Source organism: Typopeltis vanoorti, chromosome 10, assembly GCF_054136105.1.
Source record: "Typopeltis vanoorti isolate ZY-2024b chromosome 10, IOZ_Tvanoo_1.0, whole genome shotgun sequence".
Taxonomy (NCBI): Eukaryota; Metazoa; Arthropoda; class Arachnida; order Uropygi; family Thelyphonidae; genus Typopeltis; species Typopeltis vanoorti.
The window spans coordinates 95,990,585-96,007,995 of NC_143558.1; the positions used below are offsets into that span (position 1 = coordinate 95,990,585).

General features: G+C 36.2%; 1 protein-coding gene across 2 annotated transcripts in view; it reads right to left on the reverse strand.

The window, feature by feature from the left end:
• The window catches only part of Sym (symplekin scaffold protein), a 649,809-nt gene that overhangs the window by 334,279 nt on the left and 298,119 nt on the right, over nucleotides 1-17,411 (reverse strand). For both annotated transcript variants that reach the window (XM_090398863.1, XM_090398864.1), the window contains one exon: nucleotides 16,969-17,142. In XM_090398863.1, the coding sequence (XP_090254989.1) occupies nucleotides 16,969-17,142 (174 nt within the window). The remainder of the gene's footprint in view (nucleotides 1-16,968; nucleotides 17,143-17,411) is intronic.

The window sequence follows — 17,411 nt, forward strand, 5'->3', positions numbered from 1 at the left end:
GCTGACGGAAGATGATATAGTTAGTGGGATAGAATGTGTAGGTTATAGTATGTTTAGGAGGGACAGAGAGAATAAAATGGGGGGAGGGGTGTTATTGATGATAGCTGATGAACTGCAGCCAAGGAGAATTGAAGTATTGCAGGATAGTGAAAGGAGCTTATTTGAGGCTATTTGGTGTGAGATTGACACTGGCAGAATAAAATATACAGTTGGGTGCTGCTATAGACCAGGTGATGGAATAGATGGTGGAGATGGTATGCATAAACAAATTGATGAAATGAGTGGAAGGAGGGTAATTATTATGGGGGATTTCAACTATGGTAACATTGATTGGAAGGAGGAGAGGACACATGCGAAGGAAGGAAATGGATTTTATTCAATTATTAAGGGATAACTATCTGAAACAGCATGTAATTGAAAATACTAGGGGTGTGAGAGTGCTTGACCTGGTAACTGCATCTCAAAATTTGACTGTAATGAATATGACCATGTTGCCACCTATTGGTGAGAGTGATCATAAGGTCTTGACCTGGGAGGTGGCTAAAGGTGTGCAATTTGTGATTAAGACAGGGTATATGTGGAATTACCGTGCTGGCAAGTATGACAAGCTTAGGAGATTGCTTGGATCAGTGCCGTGGCATGTACAACTGCAAGGGCTGGACATCGATAGAGCATGGGAAGTGGTCAAAGAGCATTTACAGGAGGTTATGGCTGATTATATACCTAAGGTCCGAATAGTGAAACAAGTAGGGGTTAAATGGATGAATAACACCATTAAGCTTGAGCTGCAAAAAAAGAAACAACTATGGAGGAAATTTAAAGAAAGGGGTGACCTGCAGGCACACGAACGGTATAAAGAGCAGGCCAGAAGGGTAATGAGTGTGGTAAAAACAGCAAAATCCGATTATGAAAGGAAACTAGCTATGCAAGCAAAAGAGAATCCCAAACAGTTCTTTCAATATGCTGCAAGCAAGAAAAAAACTGTACATGGCAAAATGATTTTAAGGAATGACGATGGTAAAGAGTTCACTGAACCAGTCGATATAGTGGAATTACTGAGCGAGCACTTTGCAAAAGTATATCATCCAGGTGGTGACATTGAAAGAAAGAAGGAACCATTAGTTTATACAGGAATTGTGATGAATGAAGTGGAGGTGAATAGTCTATTACAGAACCTTAATGTGAATACATCTGTGGGATTGGATGGTATACTGGCACGGGTCTTGCATGAAGCGGCTAAGGAATTATCAGTGCCCTTGACAATGTTGTTTAATCTGAGTCTCGGGTCTGGCTTAGTCCCGAAGGCGTGGAAAGAGGGGAAAATAGTTTCACTGCATAAAGGAGGATCCAAGACTATGGTTGCATATTACCAACCGATCAGCATATCAGGAGTCATTGTCAAGGTCTTGGAGAAAGTAGTCAAGGGAAAAATACAGGAATGGATTGATGAAAATGAGATACTGTACAGAGGACAGCATGGCTTTGTGAAGGGTAGATCATGCCTCAGTAACTTGCTCAAGAGTTTTATAACAAGGTGACAGCTGAACTGGATAAGGGAAATGGGTTTACAGTGATACTGCTGGACCTGGCAAAGGCGTTTGACAGGATACCACATGGAATTCTAATCCGTAAACTACAACACATGGGAATGGATATAGGGTTGGTGAGATGGATAGCTGGGTGGTTGATTGAGAGATATCAAAGAGTAGTTTATTCAGGAGTACAGTCCAAAAGACGGCCTGTGACTAGTGGTGTGCCACAGGGTTCTGTTCTTGGACCACTGCTGTTTAATCTGTTCATTAACGATATAGGGAAGGGTCTAAGTGGGACAGTTCATTTGTTCGCTGATGATGCAAAGTTGGGTAGGGCGATAGTGAACGCAGAAGATGTCAAAGTCTTGCAAGATGACTTAGATAGATTGGAGTTCTGGACTAAGGAGAATGGATGTCAATTTAATGTGACAAAATGTAAGGTAATGCATTTCGGAGTGAAAAGATTAGCAGCAGTATACCACATTGGTGGAACTGTACTCCAAGAGATTGACGAGGCCAGGGACTTGGGAGTGTTGGTGGATAGGGAGATGAAGTTTAGGGGGCACATTGTGAAAGTAGCTAAATCAGCTCATCAACTCACTTGGTTGTTGAAAAATACCTTGACGAGCAGAGACAAGCAAGTTATTGTACCTCTGTACCGAGCCATGATAAGACCTCATCTCGACTACTGTGCCCAGATTTGGTCACCTCGGTTCCTTCTTGATGGGAAAGAGGTGGAGAGGATCCAGAGGCGAGTGACTAAGATGATAGCAGGTCTATGGAATGAACCATATGAGAACAGGTTGAAGATTTGTGGGTTGCAGAAACTAGTTGATAGGCGGAAAAGGGGAGATATGATTGAGACATTCAAATTGCTAAAAGGATTCTATAGGATTAATTCAGAGGATATTTTTGAGATCAGGACTGGTGGTGGGAGAACTAGGGGACACCCATGGAAGCTGGGCAAGAGCGTGGTTAGCAGGGGTGTTAGAGCTGGGTTCTTTACTTTTAGAGTGGTAAATGAGTGGAATAAGCTGCCAGAGTCTGTTGTGGGTGCTATGACAGTGAGTGAGTTCAAGGCAAGGTATGATAGATACTGTGAGAATGTTGAACAGTTGTGTGAACATGATGTTTAGGGCCTCCCTCAATGAGTCTAAGGACTCCCTGGAGTAGCATGTAGTAATAATAATAATAATTCTTCTTCTTCTGGTTCCCATCTGCCATACGGCCGCGGGAGGGTAGCTATATGCTACCATTCTTGGGAAAGATGATTATGAGCAAGGTGGTTTCCCGTTGCCTTCCTTGCCGTAAGTATTTATGACTGTAACCTGTGAGTTCACGGGGCCGGTTTGCCTGCTTGCGGGATGAAAAACCTCAGATAAACTGGCGGAAAAAACCCTGCGGCCCACGCCCAAGACCGGCTAACTTGGCTATGGCTGAGGAAGATCCTTAAGCTCCTCACGTCGTGGATGGGAATCGAACCTAGGACACTCCTTCCCCAGGCATATGGTTGCGAAGCGCAAATCCACTAGGCTAACCGCGCGGATATAATAATAATAATAATAATAATAATAATATATTTCAGCTTACAAAACTGTTGACACCACACATATTATAAAAAAATGTGTCGAACAAAATAAAAAATAATTTATGAAAAGAGCTTACTTAAATGCTGGTGAAGATAAAATGAATGTATAGTCTCAGAAGCCAATTAATAGGGACAAAAATAAATAAATAAATAAATAAATAAATAAAACGTTATATAATGGATGGGTTACTCTATTGAATTTATTTTAGAATAATTGATATGTTCAGATATACTACGTATGAGAGTTTGTAACAATGATTGAGTTTGTTATTAGGAGTTGACTATGTGTATACAAGAAAAAAGGGAAATTAAAAGACAATATTAATATTTTTAGAAGACAATCAAAGTTATCCAGCTTTGACTCTTAAGTCAAAGCTGGATAACTTGAAGCAGACCTACTCAGAACCTCTAAGGATTCTGGAGAACAAAGTGGGCTTCTCAAATCAATATTCAATCCTCATCTTCCTGTAGCATGCCTCATTAGTAGATATCCTCATTAGTAGATGTAGATAATAGCCAAGAGAGGACAGGCTTGCCAGATAGGAATATGACAATTAAATTTTATCATAAGTGTACAACATAACTGCATGATAGAACCAGAAGAAACAATATCTCATTATATAAGAAATTGATGATATGAAAACTAAAAATGGGAAATGAAGTTTGTGCCTGAAGTATTTTCAGGAGTGGGGCAACTTATGGTAAAGGTGGTTATAAGTTCTGATCACTTGCTTTGGTATCCCATAATACAAAGCACACTTCCTTACGGACATGTATAATGTTATGCATTAAGGCTTCCACTGACGAGACCTCAATAAAGGTTGAAACCATTCTGGATAGTGACCCTTCCCTTAATGCATAGCATTATACATGTCCACAAGGAGATGTGCTTTGCATTATGGGCGATACTAAGACTAGGAGTGATGAGAGCTTAGTCTACCTTTACCACGAGTTGCCTCAGTTCTGAAGATACTTCAGGCACAAACTTTGTTTGCTTACATTTGGATAAAGGATTAAACTAAATTTATTATAGTCTAACTAAGTGGGGAAAAAAAAAACTTCCAACATCCTTCTCTAAATCCAGAGTAATTTAATAATAAGGTGAGACACCTTTTGGCAACTTGTACAGGTAAATATGACTTCTCCATTGCTTCCACCTTAGTATCACCACCTCCGGGTCTGATTCCCACTGACAAGACCTCAATAAAGGTCGAAACCGGTCTGGGTAGTTTCGACCCAGACCGGTTTTAATGCATAGCATTATACATGTCCGCAAGGAGATGTGCTTTGCATTATGGGATACTAAGGCAAGTGATCAGAAATTATAATACCTTTACCACAAGTTGCCCCAGCAACTATCTCTAATCCAGAGAATTTTAATAATAAGGAGTTGACACCTTTCGTCAAATGGTATATGGTGATATGACTTCTGCATTACTTCCACCTTAGTACCACCACCTCTGGGTCTGGCTCCAACTGACAAGACCTCAATAAAAGTCAAAACCGGTCTGGGTAGTGACCCTTCCCTTAATGTACATACTTAAGGAGATGTGCTTTGCATTATGGGATACTAAGGCAAGTGATCAGAACTTATGCCACCTTTACCACAAGTTGGCCCAGTCCTGAAAATACTTCAGGCGCAAACGTCGTTTGCTTGCACTTGGATAAAGGAATAAACCAAATATATAATTGGTAGCATAGCCAAGTAAAAAAACTTCCATTAAAAATCGGAAATGAGGATTTATAAGGTAAGTTGAAGATAAGAATAATCTCGATTTTTAGAGTAATTAAGTTGCATAATATTAAATGAGTAAATGACGAAATAAGTAAATGAACAGTTCTTTCCCAGATGCTTTCTGGGAACAGTCAGTTCCCAGAAAGCATCTAGGAACTATACAAACATGGGTATGTTTCAGTCATGGAGGAAGAAAGTCATTAGACAACATAGCTCAAGCAGATGATATTTAAAATACTTAAATATGAAGATATAAGGATTTTATGCAACCGCTGTAATTCAGTTGGTTTCGACAAAGCCCTTATTTATTTTCATTCATATTTTACATAGTAGTTTGTCCAGAAACCTTCAAAATGAGAGAATTTAACTGCCTGGAAACTTGAACGTAAATTCATTTGTAAGTTAGAGCTATGTGCTATCTCCACTGTTTTTATTATTCATACAGACAACATTATTAAGAAAGAGGTTATCTAATCCGATATTCAAGTAGGAAATATTAAGCATAATTCTATACCACATGTGGATAGTGCTATCCTCTGAAATAAATCTTCTGTAAGTCTTCAAAATCATTAACTGAATGAAATAATTGCCAAAATAAATTTGAGAATCTGCAGAAAAGGTAACAGATTTTAGACAATTAGGAACAATTTTTAGTGAAGAAAGAAGCTAAATAAATAAATAATGCAATAATTAAGTCTGATACAGTGGGACATCCATTAAATAAAATTATTATATATTATATCATATTTCAAAATGTCAATCTAGCAGTATACAAGACAGTATTCAAACTGATTTTAACTTAACAGATCAAACTTCTGGGTTAAAAAAAATATATATAGTTAATCACAAACTGAGAAACATGGATATGAGATTTGTGAGGAAAATACAGGAAACAAACATTAGTATCCAAGGCAGAACTATTAAAAATTAAGATCTAAGGAAAAGAACTTGCTAATAGATATTCAGCAATGTGTAAACAGAATATTTACACATTGCTGAATTTCAGTACCGCCTTACATTTTTAATGTAAGGCGGTACTGTATTTATTTCGTATGGGAGGTTCCCCACTTTCCTCCCCTGTCTCTTAGGATAAATACATACTTAATTCCTAATGAGGGATTAAGTATGTATTTTATGACGGTAGATCAGTGTGTGTTCACGGGGCCAGTTTGCTTGTTTTTAGGGACAAAAAACCCGAGTTTCCAAGAAAAAACCCTCTACTTCCATATGAGACTGCTAACTCACCTTTAGGGGTGCTTAAGGGTCAAAGCTGTATAACTGAGAGCAGACCTCCGCATAGCCTTTAAAGGAATGCGGAGAATCGAACAGGGCTTCTGACCTAATGTCCAATCCTCACCTTCTCATGGTGCACCCTGTTGGGTATCTACTTGGATACTGAATAAACGAGGATGGGCTGACAATTTGGGATGTAGCCGACCAAATTGTATTCATATTGGCTTAAACCAAAATACAAAATGATGGTACAACATGACAAAATTTCATGCTGGCTGGGGAGTCGCCAGGTTAAACAAGGCCCCCATTGTTTTTGCCAGGGAACCAGGGTGAACAGCGAAAAGTCAGCTAAAGGAACAAATCTGAAAACACACCCCAACTCAACATCACCAGAGTTAAAGATCGATACTATCAACATAAGGCTGAATGGCAAAGAAATGGAGCTAGCCGAGGAATTAGATAAGTACCAGATCGACATAATAGGGGTGACTGAAACAAAAAAAGACAAAAACTGGTGAGATCTTTCTGAGCAATAAATACAAAATTTTATATTCGGGCAATGACAATCAAGGAAAAGAAGGAGTAGCCATAGTATTCAACACTAAATACGAGGCTAATCTTCATGAATGGCAGGCAGTCTTAAGTAGAGTGATGTGGGCAAATATGAGAATGGGGAAATGGAAAATGAGACTTATTTGTGCCTATGGTCCCACAGAAGGTTCTACTAAGGTAGAAGTGAAGGAATTTTTTTAGAGAAAGCAACTGACACAATGAAAAAGGAAAACTCCTTGTTCGGGATCTAAATAGCAGAGTAGGAAATGATTATCAGACATATAAGAATATTTTGGGAAAATTTGGAGAAAAAAGCAAAGCTAATAATAATGGCAAATACCTGTTGGATTTCTGCTGAGGACATGGACTGGTTATTACTAACACCATGTTCCAACATAAAAATGTACACAAATTCACATGGAGAGAAGAGGAAAAGGAATAAGAAAAGTCTCATTGACTATGTTATTGTTGATAGTGATGTTTTCTCCCTGGTGCAGAACACCTGAGTGTACAGAGGATTTGAAATTGGAAGTGATCACTATTTAGTCTTGAGCAGGATAAAATTGAATTTCATATTGAAAAGAATAACATGTAAGAAAGTTTTAAAGCGAATAAAAGTTGAGCAGCTCTCAGATGTGAACTGCAGACTAAAATACACAAAGATTATTGAAGAAAAAATTAAAGAGTTTGAGAACAGGAACCAAACCTTGGAGATTCAGTGGCAAGCCCTGAAGAAAGCCCTGATTGATTCAGCCAGAGAAGCATGTGGTGAGGTTGTCTGCAAGGATTGAAAAATCAGAACTCCATGGTGGACACAGGAAGTTAAAGAGGCAATGAAGAAAAAGAAGAAAGCATATCAAAAGTTCGCAAACAAGTCAGCTTTTGCTCTTAGAGAATACGGAAACAAATGTAAGAAAGCTAAACAGTGTGTAGAACTAGCTAAACAAAAGTCATTGGAGGACTTTGTCAAGAACATAGAAAATAAATATTAAGAAGGTGGCAAAATATTCTGGAGGTTGTTGAAGAAGCTTAGAAATGGAGGAAAGAGTGCTGTAATTAGAGATGATAATGGTGACATGAAAAAGGGAGAAAAAGATGTCCTTGAAGCATGGAGTAATTACTTCGAACAATTCCCAAATGAAACAAGCAGTGATAGCACTGTGGTAAAAAACACTCAACAGGAATACAGTCAGGAATACATATCCATACTTGAAGTAGAAAAAGCCATCAAAAGCTTGAAATGTGAAAAAGCAGCTGGAATAGATGATATTCAACCAGAAATGCTCAAATATGGAGGTATAAAAGACTTACAGTGGCTGCACTGCATAGTTCATGAGGCCTTGACAGAAGGACGAATTCTAGATGATTGGAGTTCGATGGCGGAAAACATCAATGGCAAATTGATGTTTTCCAGAAGTAAACTTTAGAGATTTAATTCCTTCAAAGAGCTCATTCAATGTCACTATTATTTTCATGATGAAAAATTGAATGCAAATCCATACATTGTTTTTTAATTCATTTAAATTGCCTATTTTAATTATATTAAAAAAAAAAAAATTTTAAATGTATAAAGCCATTGAATAACACCAAAAAATGAAACAGATTGTGGGCAAGACATTGCTGCATCTCCTATAACTAAATTTAAAGAATGGCTGCCACAAAGTGAATTACTTGCCGTAAATGACCTTGAAAACCTTTATTTTTCAGTCGAAGGTGAGTTTGCCGATCTGTTATGATGGTAGGAGCAGGGTTTTTCATCCCGTGTACAGACAAATCAGCCTTCAGAACACACGCAATTTACAGATAAAAAATATTATTGTTGGTGGTGACGATGGGCGATGGATGGCGTTGATTGATGGTAGTGGTGTCACAGTTGGAGAATTGAGCAGTAGTGGAGAGGATGAGATGTATTTAGCGTAAATATATGAGTAGAGTGGTCTGCCCTCCACGATGAGTCCTTGGACTCCATGGAGGTGTCATGTGGTAATAATGATAATTTTTCCCTCCCACATTGGACCCATTGTCATAGCCCTGTCCTCTAATATCATTAATATTTAATTTTAAATCTAAAGCAACTTAATGATCCTATCATATAATGATTCTCCTGTAGATCCATCAATTTCATAGAATGAATCAAAATGTTCTTGAATAACTAAAATAGACTCTGTTAAATCTACAAATCATAAAGTAAAAGAAAGTTGTTCTTTGTGACTAATATCTGGGGTGCAATCTAAAATAATTGAAAAACATTTTGCTTCTTTGGCACGCTTAACAATATCATCGCAAACAGCTGATGCCAAAAGAGAAATTATTTCATTTTGAATAGTTTTGCAGCAATATGTTACATGGATTTCCTTCGACAAAATGTGACGTACATGTTCATACATAATGACATCGTATTTACTCAATAATTCTATCAAACCCAAAAATTTGCCATTATTTGGAGTATACAACCGATCTGATGAACCGTGGAAAGTGCCAAATTATGGGCTGATAAAAATAATATAATATCACACATCCTTCTCAATACATTTTTCCAATGCTCTCGTTCTTTAACAACAACTGACTGCATTTCTTCATCTATTGTTTTATTTTTTTGAAATCTTGTATTTGTTTCAACCCATTTAAAATAATTTTTTACATGTTTCCATTTACAATGCCCAACTGCTCCTAAGGCTGAAGTTACTTTATCAGAGTAAAATAATTTGCAGCAAATACAAAATACTTTGTTGGCACTCATTGAATAAATAAGCCATTTTCGTAAATATTTTTCACCACTGGGAGTTATTCTATAATACATTGATGCTGAAAAACATCAATTTTTCTGTGTCTCTGGGATAAACAAAATCAGTGCTTTCATCTCTAATACATTCTAATAAATCTGAAGATAAAATATAACTGCGAACTGCAGAGTTTAATAGGAAAGGCCATGTAGCAGGATCATTATACTGAAAAGTATTTTCAGAAATGTTCTGTGAGTTTTCTTTGAAATTTGTCACTTTTGAATTTGAAATTTGCAAATCATTATTTTCATTTTTTTTTTCTTTTTCATTTAGACTTATATCATCAGAGTTTAATTCTCTAGAATTTTCATCACGTGATGCATCTTCTTTTATTGAAATGTTAAACGAAGTAGAGTCAGGTGAAGATGAATTTGTTGATTTTAGGAAGTTAAATATTTTGCACTTTTAGAAATATTTCTTTCTTTTACTAATTTTCTTTTATGGTTTTCTGCTCCAGATAATTTTTTAGAAGACATTTTGAAGGGTTAGAAATTCTAAATTTCTATGATTAAAAAAAAATTAAATTAACAATAAAAGGAGATTTAATAGTAAAAATAATAAAATGTAAAACTTATCACTAAATCACCAGTATTATTATAAATTTCAAGGACAGGCAAAATAAAACAAAAAGAAATACTTAATAATTTCAAAACACATAACACATACAAAAACACAGAATGGACAAAGATGATCTTGTATAATTCTAATTTAATGAATTAACAGTTAAAATTAGAATCAATATGGAGAAACCCTTTGTTTGACAACTTTTCCGAGAAAGTTTTAAATAATTAATTTGTTTAGCCAATGCGGCGAATGAGTTTTAAATTAGTTAATTGGTTTAGCCAATGTGCCACTTCATATCAATATTCAACCTTTTGCGCGCCTGCTTCCACCTCGCCTACTGAATATTATGTACATTTTTGATTTGTTTACTAAACTTTTATAATTCGAGCTTCAATTAAAACAACTTTATAGTACATGGTATTTTTAATTTAATTTCTTTGCGATCCATCCTATCTTAAATATTTTTTTAAAAAAATCACACATAATGAATAGTGATGATGATTGTTATAAAATGAAGTCCCTGCTATCCAGCGGTGGTTTATTTTACTGTTTATTGTTGCTATCAATACATTCTTCACACTCCCTAATTTCTTATTTAATAAGAAATAACACCCTACTTTGCCTTTTCAAAGTTGCATAGATATAAGGCTCTATTGCTGGCCTTAGTTCTGGTGCCCTCTACATTTGGCACCCTGGGCAGCTGCCCGGTCAGCCCGCCCCTTAATCCAGCACTGCATCCAGGAATGCATTAGCAGAGCTAATCTCAGGTGGTGACCTAACTTGATTTATTGTTCTTTACATCTAATCTCAAGTGGTATGGTCACTTAAACATAATGGGCGAGGAAAAATTTGTGTTCACAAAACAAGTGTTCTCTGCCAGGTTGCAGGAAAATGACCAAGAGGAAGACCAAGATATAGGTGGATTGATATGGTACAAAGTGCCTTAGAAGATAGAAATATAAGATCTGATAATGTTAGAGTCTTGACAAGTAACAGACTCATTTGGATGAAAATTGTAGATAGGAAGTTAGTAATGATGTAAATTTTTCATGTAGCACTATCATATCCTTGAGAATACATGGCAGAAATTTGATGATGATGATGAACTCACCTTTAGTCAAAAGAGACCAGATAAAGGTTCCTCACGTCATGGATGGGAATCGAACCTAGATCTTTCTGACCAAAGGGCTTCGTCTATACCGACTGAGCTACGGAGGCAGACTGTATGGTCACTTACACAGAATAGAAGCATAGTAAAACAAATGTTTGAAGTAAAACTAGAAGGAAAAGAATCCAGGAAAAGACTGAAATAGAGGTGGATCAATGCAGCTGGGAATGCTTTTGAAGATAGAAGTGTAAAAATTGCTGAAAACAATTTTTGAAAAAATTGGTAACAGAAAACTAATAATGAAACATCAATTCTGTTAGACTATCAAAATATTTAATATATACCTTGGAGGTATTCACCAAAAAATGATGATTCATGTTGTGGGGACAAAAGAGACCACTTGATTGAGACTTTTATTATTTTATTTTTATTTCATTTTATTTTTTTATTATTATTTGTTTTCTGTTCCAGCTACTGATGAAAAAAAAATCTCTTCTTAGTATGTTTTTCTTTTCGACTCTTCTGATCTCATAAAATAAGAATATTCTATTAGTATTTCTCTTATGTGCTTTCCATATCTTGGATGGTGCCAGTTTCATCATATCGTCAGACTATGATCAAAATGCTTGTCTTTTGAGGTGGTATGCAGTTCAAGTTTTTCTGAAACTGACTAACAACTGCACTGCATTTTTGAATAATACACACCACTTAATCTAAATTCTCTGGTCACTAACACTACTTCATACACTGTTACCAGCTATTGGAAACGTATATTACAGTTTTCTTATAAAAACAGAGACGGGTTTTTCATGTAGATTTCAATAACAAAGTGTTCAAATATGTTCAGTTACTTACTGGCAACCCTGTATAAAGATGGCCACCATTTAAATATGAATTATGGTTGATTGGAATGTATTTTTATCTATTAATTTCAAGTGTTTCTAGATAAATAAAATTCGTATGACTGCATTCCTCAATGCAGTCAACAGCAACAATGTCATTTGAGTGGGATGAGACTCGATTCTCAACACAGCATGAAAGAAATCTTTATGAAGGCAAATTATCTGGTCTCATACAGAGATGGCAAGAGTTTTTATACCTTGAAAATTAGATTTTTCCTCAAGCAAAACCAACCAACTATCCAGAGAACACATGCAATATATATATATATATATATATATATATATATATCATCATCATCATCAAATTCCTGACATGTACCCTCAAGGGGTGTACAGGATATGACAGTACTACATGAAAAAATTATATCATTCATCATTACTAACTTCCTATCTACAATTTTCCTCCAAATCAGTCTGTTACTTGTCAAGACTCCAACATTGTCAGATCTTATATTTCTATCCTCTAAGGCACTCTGTACTGTATCAATCCACCTATATCTTGGTCTTCCTCTGGGTCGTTTTGCTGCCAACCTGGCAGAGAACACTTGTTTTGCTAATCTTTCCTCGCCCATTCTATTTAAGTGACCATACCACCTGAGATTAGCTCTGCTAACGCATTCCTGGATGCTGACAATGTCAAGTTCTTTCCTAATATCCTCGTTTTTAATATGATGTTGCCATTGATGCCATCTGTTCACGCCTCTAATCTTTCTCAGGACTCTCATATCTGAGGTCTCTAGTCTTTGGTCAAGTGTTTTACTTCTGACCCAGCTCTCAGATCCATAAGTTAAAACTGGTTTGAACACTGTCTTGTATACAGCTAATTTAGTGTTCCGACTAATTTCTCTCTTATTCCATATGAATTTATTCAATTGACTTCCCACCATACCAGCTTTGCTGATTCTGTTGTCTATTTCTATATTTAATTTACCATCTTCAGTAAAAATCGTGCCAAAGTAGCTGAAATGTTTTACTTGTTCCACAGGTTCTCCATTCACAACACAGTTGACATTTTCAATGATTCTGCCTATTTTCATTGTTTTTGTCTTTTTATTGCTGACCTTCATACCATATCTATTACAACAGCTATTCAATTTAGTCACAAAATCTTGCAGACTTGTAGCCGCATAAAGCAAAGAGCTGACATTAACATCTCCAATTTTGATATCATGTTTAATACCACTTTCCTTCATAATGTGATCCATATAGATAATGAATAACAGAGGGGATAATGTACATCCTTGTCTCACACCAGATTTAACTTTAAACTATCTTCCTGTACTTCTTTCAATTCTAACTGCTGACTTACAACTCAAATAAAGACTAAGTATTGCTTGATATAATGCCCCATTGACACCATATAGCTGTAGTGTATTGAATAGCTTCTCTCTTGGCACCTTGTCATATAACTTTTCCAAATCGACAAAACTTAAATACAGATCTTTGTTATATTTCCATGCTATCTCGACTATTTATCGTAAAGTGAAGATCTGATCCTGACAGCCTCTATTTGGCCTGAATCCAGCTTGTTCTTCACCAAGCTTTTCTTCCACAATTCTTCTCAACCGTTTCTCAAGTATACTTGCATAGATCTTGCCAGGAACACTCAGTAGGGAAATACCTCTGTAATTCTCACATTCAGTTTTATTTCCCTTTTTATATATGGGTACTATGAGAGCTCTACTCCAGTCATCGGGAAAATTGTCCCTCTGTCCAGGCCTTCTGAACTATGCAGTGCAACCACTGTAAGACTTTCATACCACCATACTTCAGCATTTCTGGTCGAATATCATCTACTCCTGCTGTCTTTCCACATTTCAAGCCTTTGATGGCTTTTTCTACTTCAAGTATGGATATGTATTCCTGACTGCATGCCTGGTCAGTGTTTTTTATCACTGTGCTGTCATCACTGCTTGTTTCATTTAGCAGCTTTTCAAAGTATTTACTCCATATTTCAAGGATATCTTTTTCTCCCATTTTCATGTCACCTTTATCATCTCTAACTCCTTTTACAGCACTCTTTCCTCCATTCCTAAGCTTTTTCAACAACCTCCAGAATATTTTCCCACCTTCTTGATATTTATTTTCTATATTCTTGCCAAAGTCCTCCCATGACTTTTGTTTAGCTAGTTTTACACACTGTTTAGTTTTCTTACATTTGTCTCTGTATTCTGTAAGAGTAAAAGCTGACTTATTTGCCAGGAACTTTTGATATGCTTTCTTCTTTTCCTTCACTGCCTCTTTAACTTCCTGTGTCCACCAGGGAGTTCTGATTTTTTGTTCCTTGCACACAACCTCACCACATGCCTCTCTGGCAGAATCAATCAATGTTTTCTTCAGAGTTTGCCATTGAATCTCCAAGGTTTGATTCCTGTTCTCAAACTCTTTCATTTTCTTTTCAATAATCTTTCTGTATTTTAGTCTACAGTTCACATCTGAGAGCGGCTCAACTTTTATTCGCTTTAAAACTTTCTTACATGTTATTCTTTTCAATATGAAATTCAATTTTATCTTGCTCAAGACTAAATAGTGATCACTTCCAATTTCAAATCCTCTGTACACTCTTGTGTCCTGCACAAGGGAGAAAACATCACTATCAACAATAACACAGTCAATGAGACTTTTCTTATTCCTAGCCTCTTCTCTCCATGTGAATTTGTGCACATTTTTATGTTGGAACATGGTGTTAGTAATAACCAGTCCATGCCCTGAGCAGAAATCCAACAGATATTTGCCATTATTATTAACTTTGCTCTTTTCTCCAAATTTTCCCAAAATATTTTTGTATGTCTCACAATCATTTCCTACTCTGCTATTTAGATCCTCAACAAGGACCAACTTTTCTTTTTTCATTGTGTCAGTTGCTTTTTCTAAAGCCTCAAAAAATTCCTCCACTTCTGCCTTAGTAGAACCTTCTGTGGGACCATAGGCACAAATAAGTCTCATTGTCCAGTTCCCCATTCTCATATTTGCCCACATGACTCCACTTGAGACTGACTGCCATTCAAGAAGATTAGCCTCGTATTTTGTGTTGAATACTATGGCTGCTCCTTCTTCTCCTTGATTGTCATTGCCTGAATATAACATTTTGTATTTATTGCTCAGAAAGATCTCACCAGTTTTTGTCTTTTTTGTTTCAGTCACCCTTATTATGTCGATCTGGTACTTATCTAATTCCTCGGCTAGCTCCATTTCTTCGCCATTCAGGCTTCTTACGTTGATAGTACCGATCTTTAACTCTGGTGATGTTGAGTTGGGGTTTGTTTTCAGATTTGTTCCAGTAGCTGACTTTTCGCTGTTCGCCTTGGTTCCCTGGCGAAAACAACGGGGGCCTTGTTTAATCTGGCGACGTCCCAGCCGGCATGAAATTTTGTCATGTTGTACCATCATTTTTTATTTTGGTTTAACCAATAAGAATACAATTTGGTCGGCTAAATCCCAAATTGCCAGCCCATCCTCGTTCGTTCAGTATCAAAGTAGATACCCAACAGGGTGAACCACGAGAAGGTGAGGATTGGACATTAGGTCAGAAGCCCTGGTCGGTTCTCCACATTCCTTTAAAGACTATGTGGAGGTCTCCTCTCAGTTATACAGCTTTGACCCTTAAGCACCCCTATATATATATATATATATATATATATATTAAATTACAATGTACTACAGGCCTCCTGGATTCTGCTCCTCTATATACCACTTTTTGACATCTGTCCATCAGCTTCTTATCCACCTAACAAATGTCACATCCATCCTCATTTGTACTAATTTGCATAAAAGAGTTCTGTGTGCTGGTCTGTCAAATGCCCTTTCAAAATCCAGCAGAATCATTATGTAGCCGTTTCCCTTTACCAACTCAGCTGTCACATTATAAAAATAAAAAATAAAAATAATGAAAAAAATTTTTTAATTTAAAAAAAAAATTTGCAAATTAGTAAAGCATAATATTGCCCCTCATGGAGTATCTTATTCTTACCACTCATTTTGTATCTCTGACTTAGCAATTAGCAATATTATGGGTCTATAATTTTCACACTTTTGTTTATCTCCCTTTTTGAAAATTGGTACGATGATGCCTGCCTTCCAGTCATCTGGAATTTCACCAGTATATAGTATTTGGTTAAAAAGTTCAAGCAGAAAATTGATGGCTGCAATGCCACCATATTTTCATAGTTCAGTAGGAAGTTCATCATAACCAGGTGACTGTATACCAAGTCATCTGTGAGAGCAGTGAAAAAGGTATCCTTTGGTCTTATCATGATATAAAGGAGCTGATGGCTTCTGCTCTCCACCCTCTATCCATTTATCTATCTATCTTTCTTTTCTGTCTCCTAATACTATCAGGCTCTCTTGCATCTCTATAATACTCTGAGCCTATGATGAAAACCCCCTTCACTTTTTCGCCTCAATAAAGGTTGAAAAAGTTTAGGTAGCGACCCTACTAAAATGCATGGTAATACACATGGCATCCAATAGGAACAGCAGTGTGCATTATTAGATAATGAGGCAATATCATATGAAGCGACCTCTCTGTGGGCCTGATTGGCTATGCAGTTAAACTCACACTCCATACCAACAGACCACAGATTCAAATCTTGCCATGGGTATGGAGATTTGTGACTGTCTTTAGGTAGGTGATGAATTTCCATACCCAGTGTGAGATTACCATCCCCATTATTGGAGCATGAAGAAATGTGACTTGAAAAATGTTCCATGTTTGGTCTCTAAAAGCAGGATTTCTAGACTATGGAAAATGAATAAAAGAAAATAATTATTTTAAAATATTCCTTAGTGCAGCTAGAGTAATAAGGTATAGATTTAGAACCTTTGATTGAAAAATGTACACTTTATGTAAATTTAAAATTAAATTAGATAGCCTATGTTCAAAAAAAAGCAGAGCAAATTTTATAAATCATTCAAGATATGAACTAAATAATAATTTGTACTAATAAATATATATATATTTTTTTAACATACATCTAATGCTTCTTTCATTTTCACCATCTCATCGACTCCTTTTCCTAATCCCACTGCAGTTAACTGTGTTGCCAATAATCTTGCTAAGTGTTTAATTTGAGGCGTAGTACCTGCTACAGCAATAGGTGTATAAGATGCTTGAAAATGGGCTGGCATAGAATCTGGAAGAGCTAGCTGGAAAATTAAAATAATAATTTTTTTTAAAAATGCATATATTACTCTAGATAAGTGATTTTGAATTAGTTAACAAATTTATTTTAAATACAGCAGAAACCAGTTAACAAGAAAGGTGAGGGAATGGCACAAACATTTTGTATTTAATAGTTTATGTAGTAAAATTCAAGTACTAACTGGACCATGTCAAATCTGACATTATTTTCCTAACTGTTTTTATATCCATCATATTTGTTGTTTGTGATGCACTTTAGTTCATTTAAAATGAC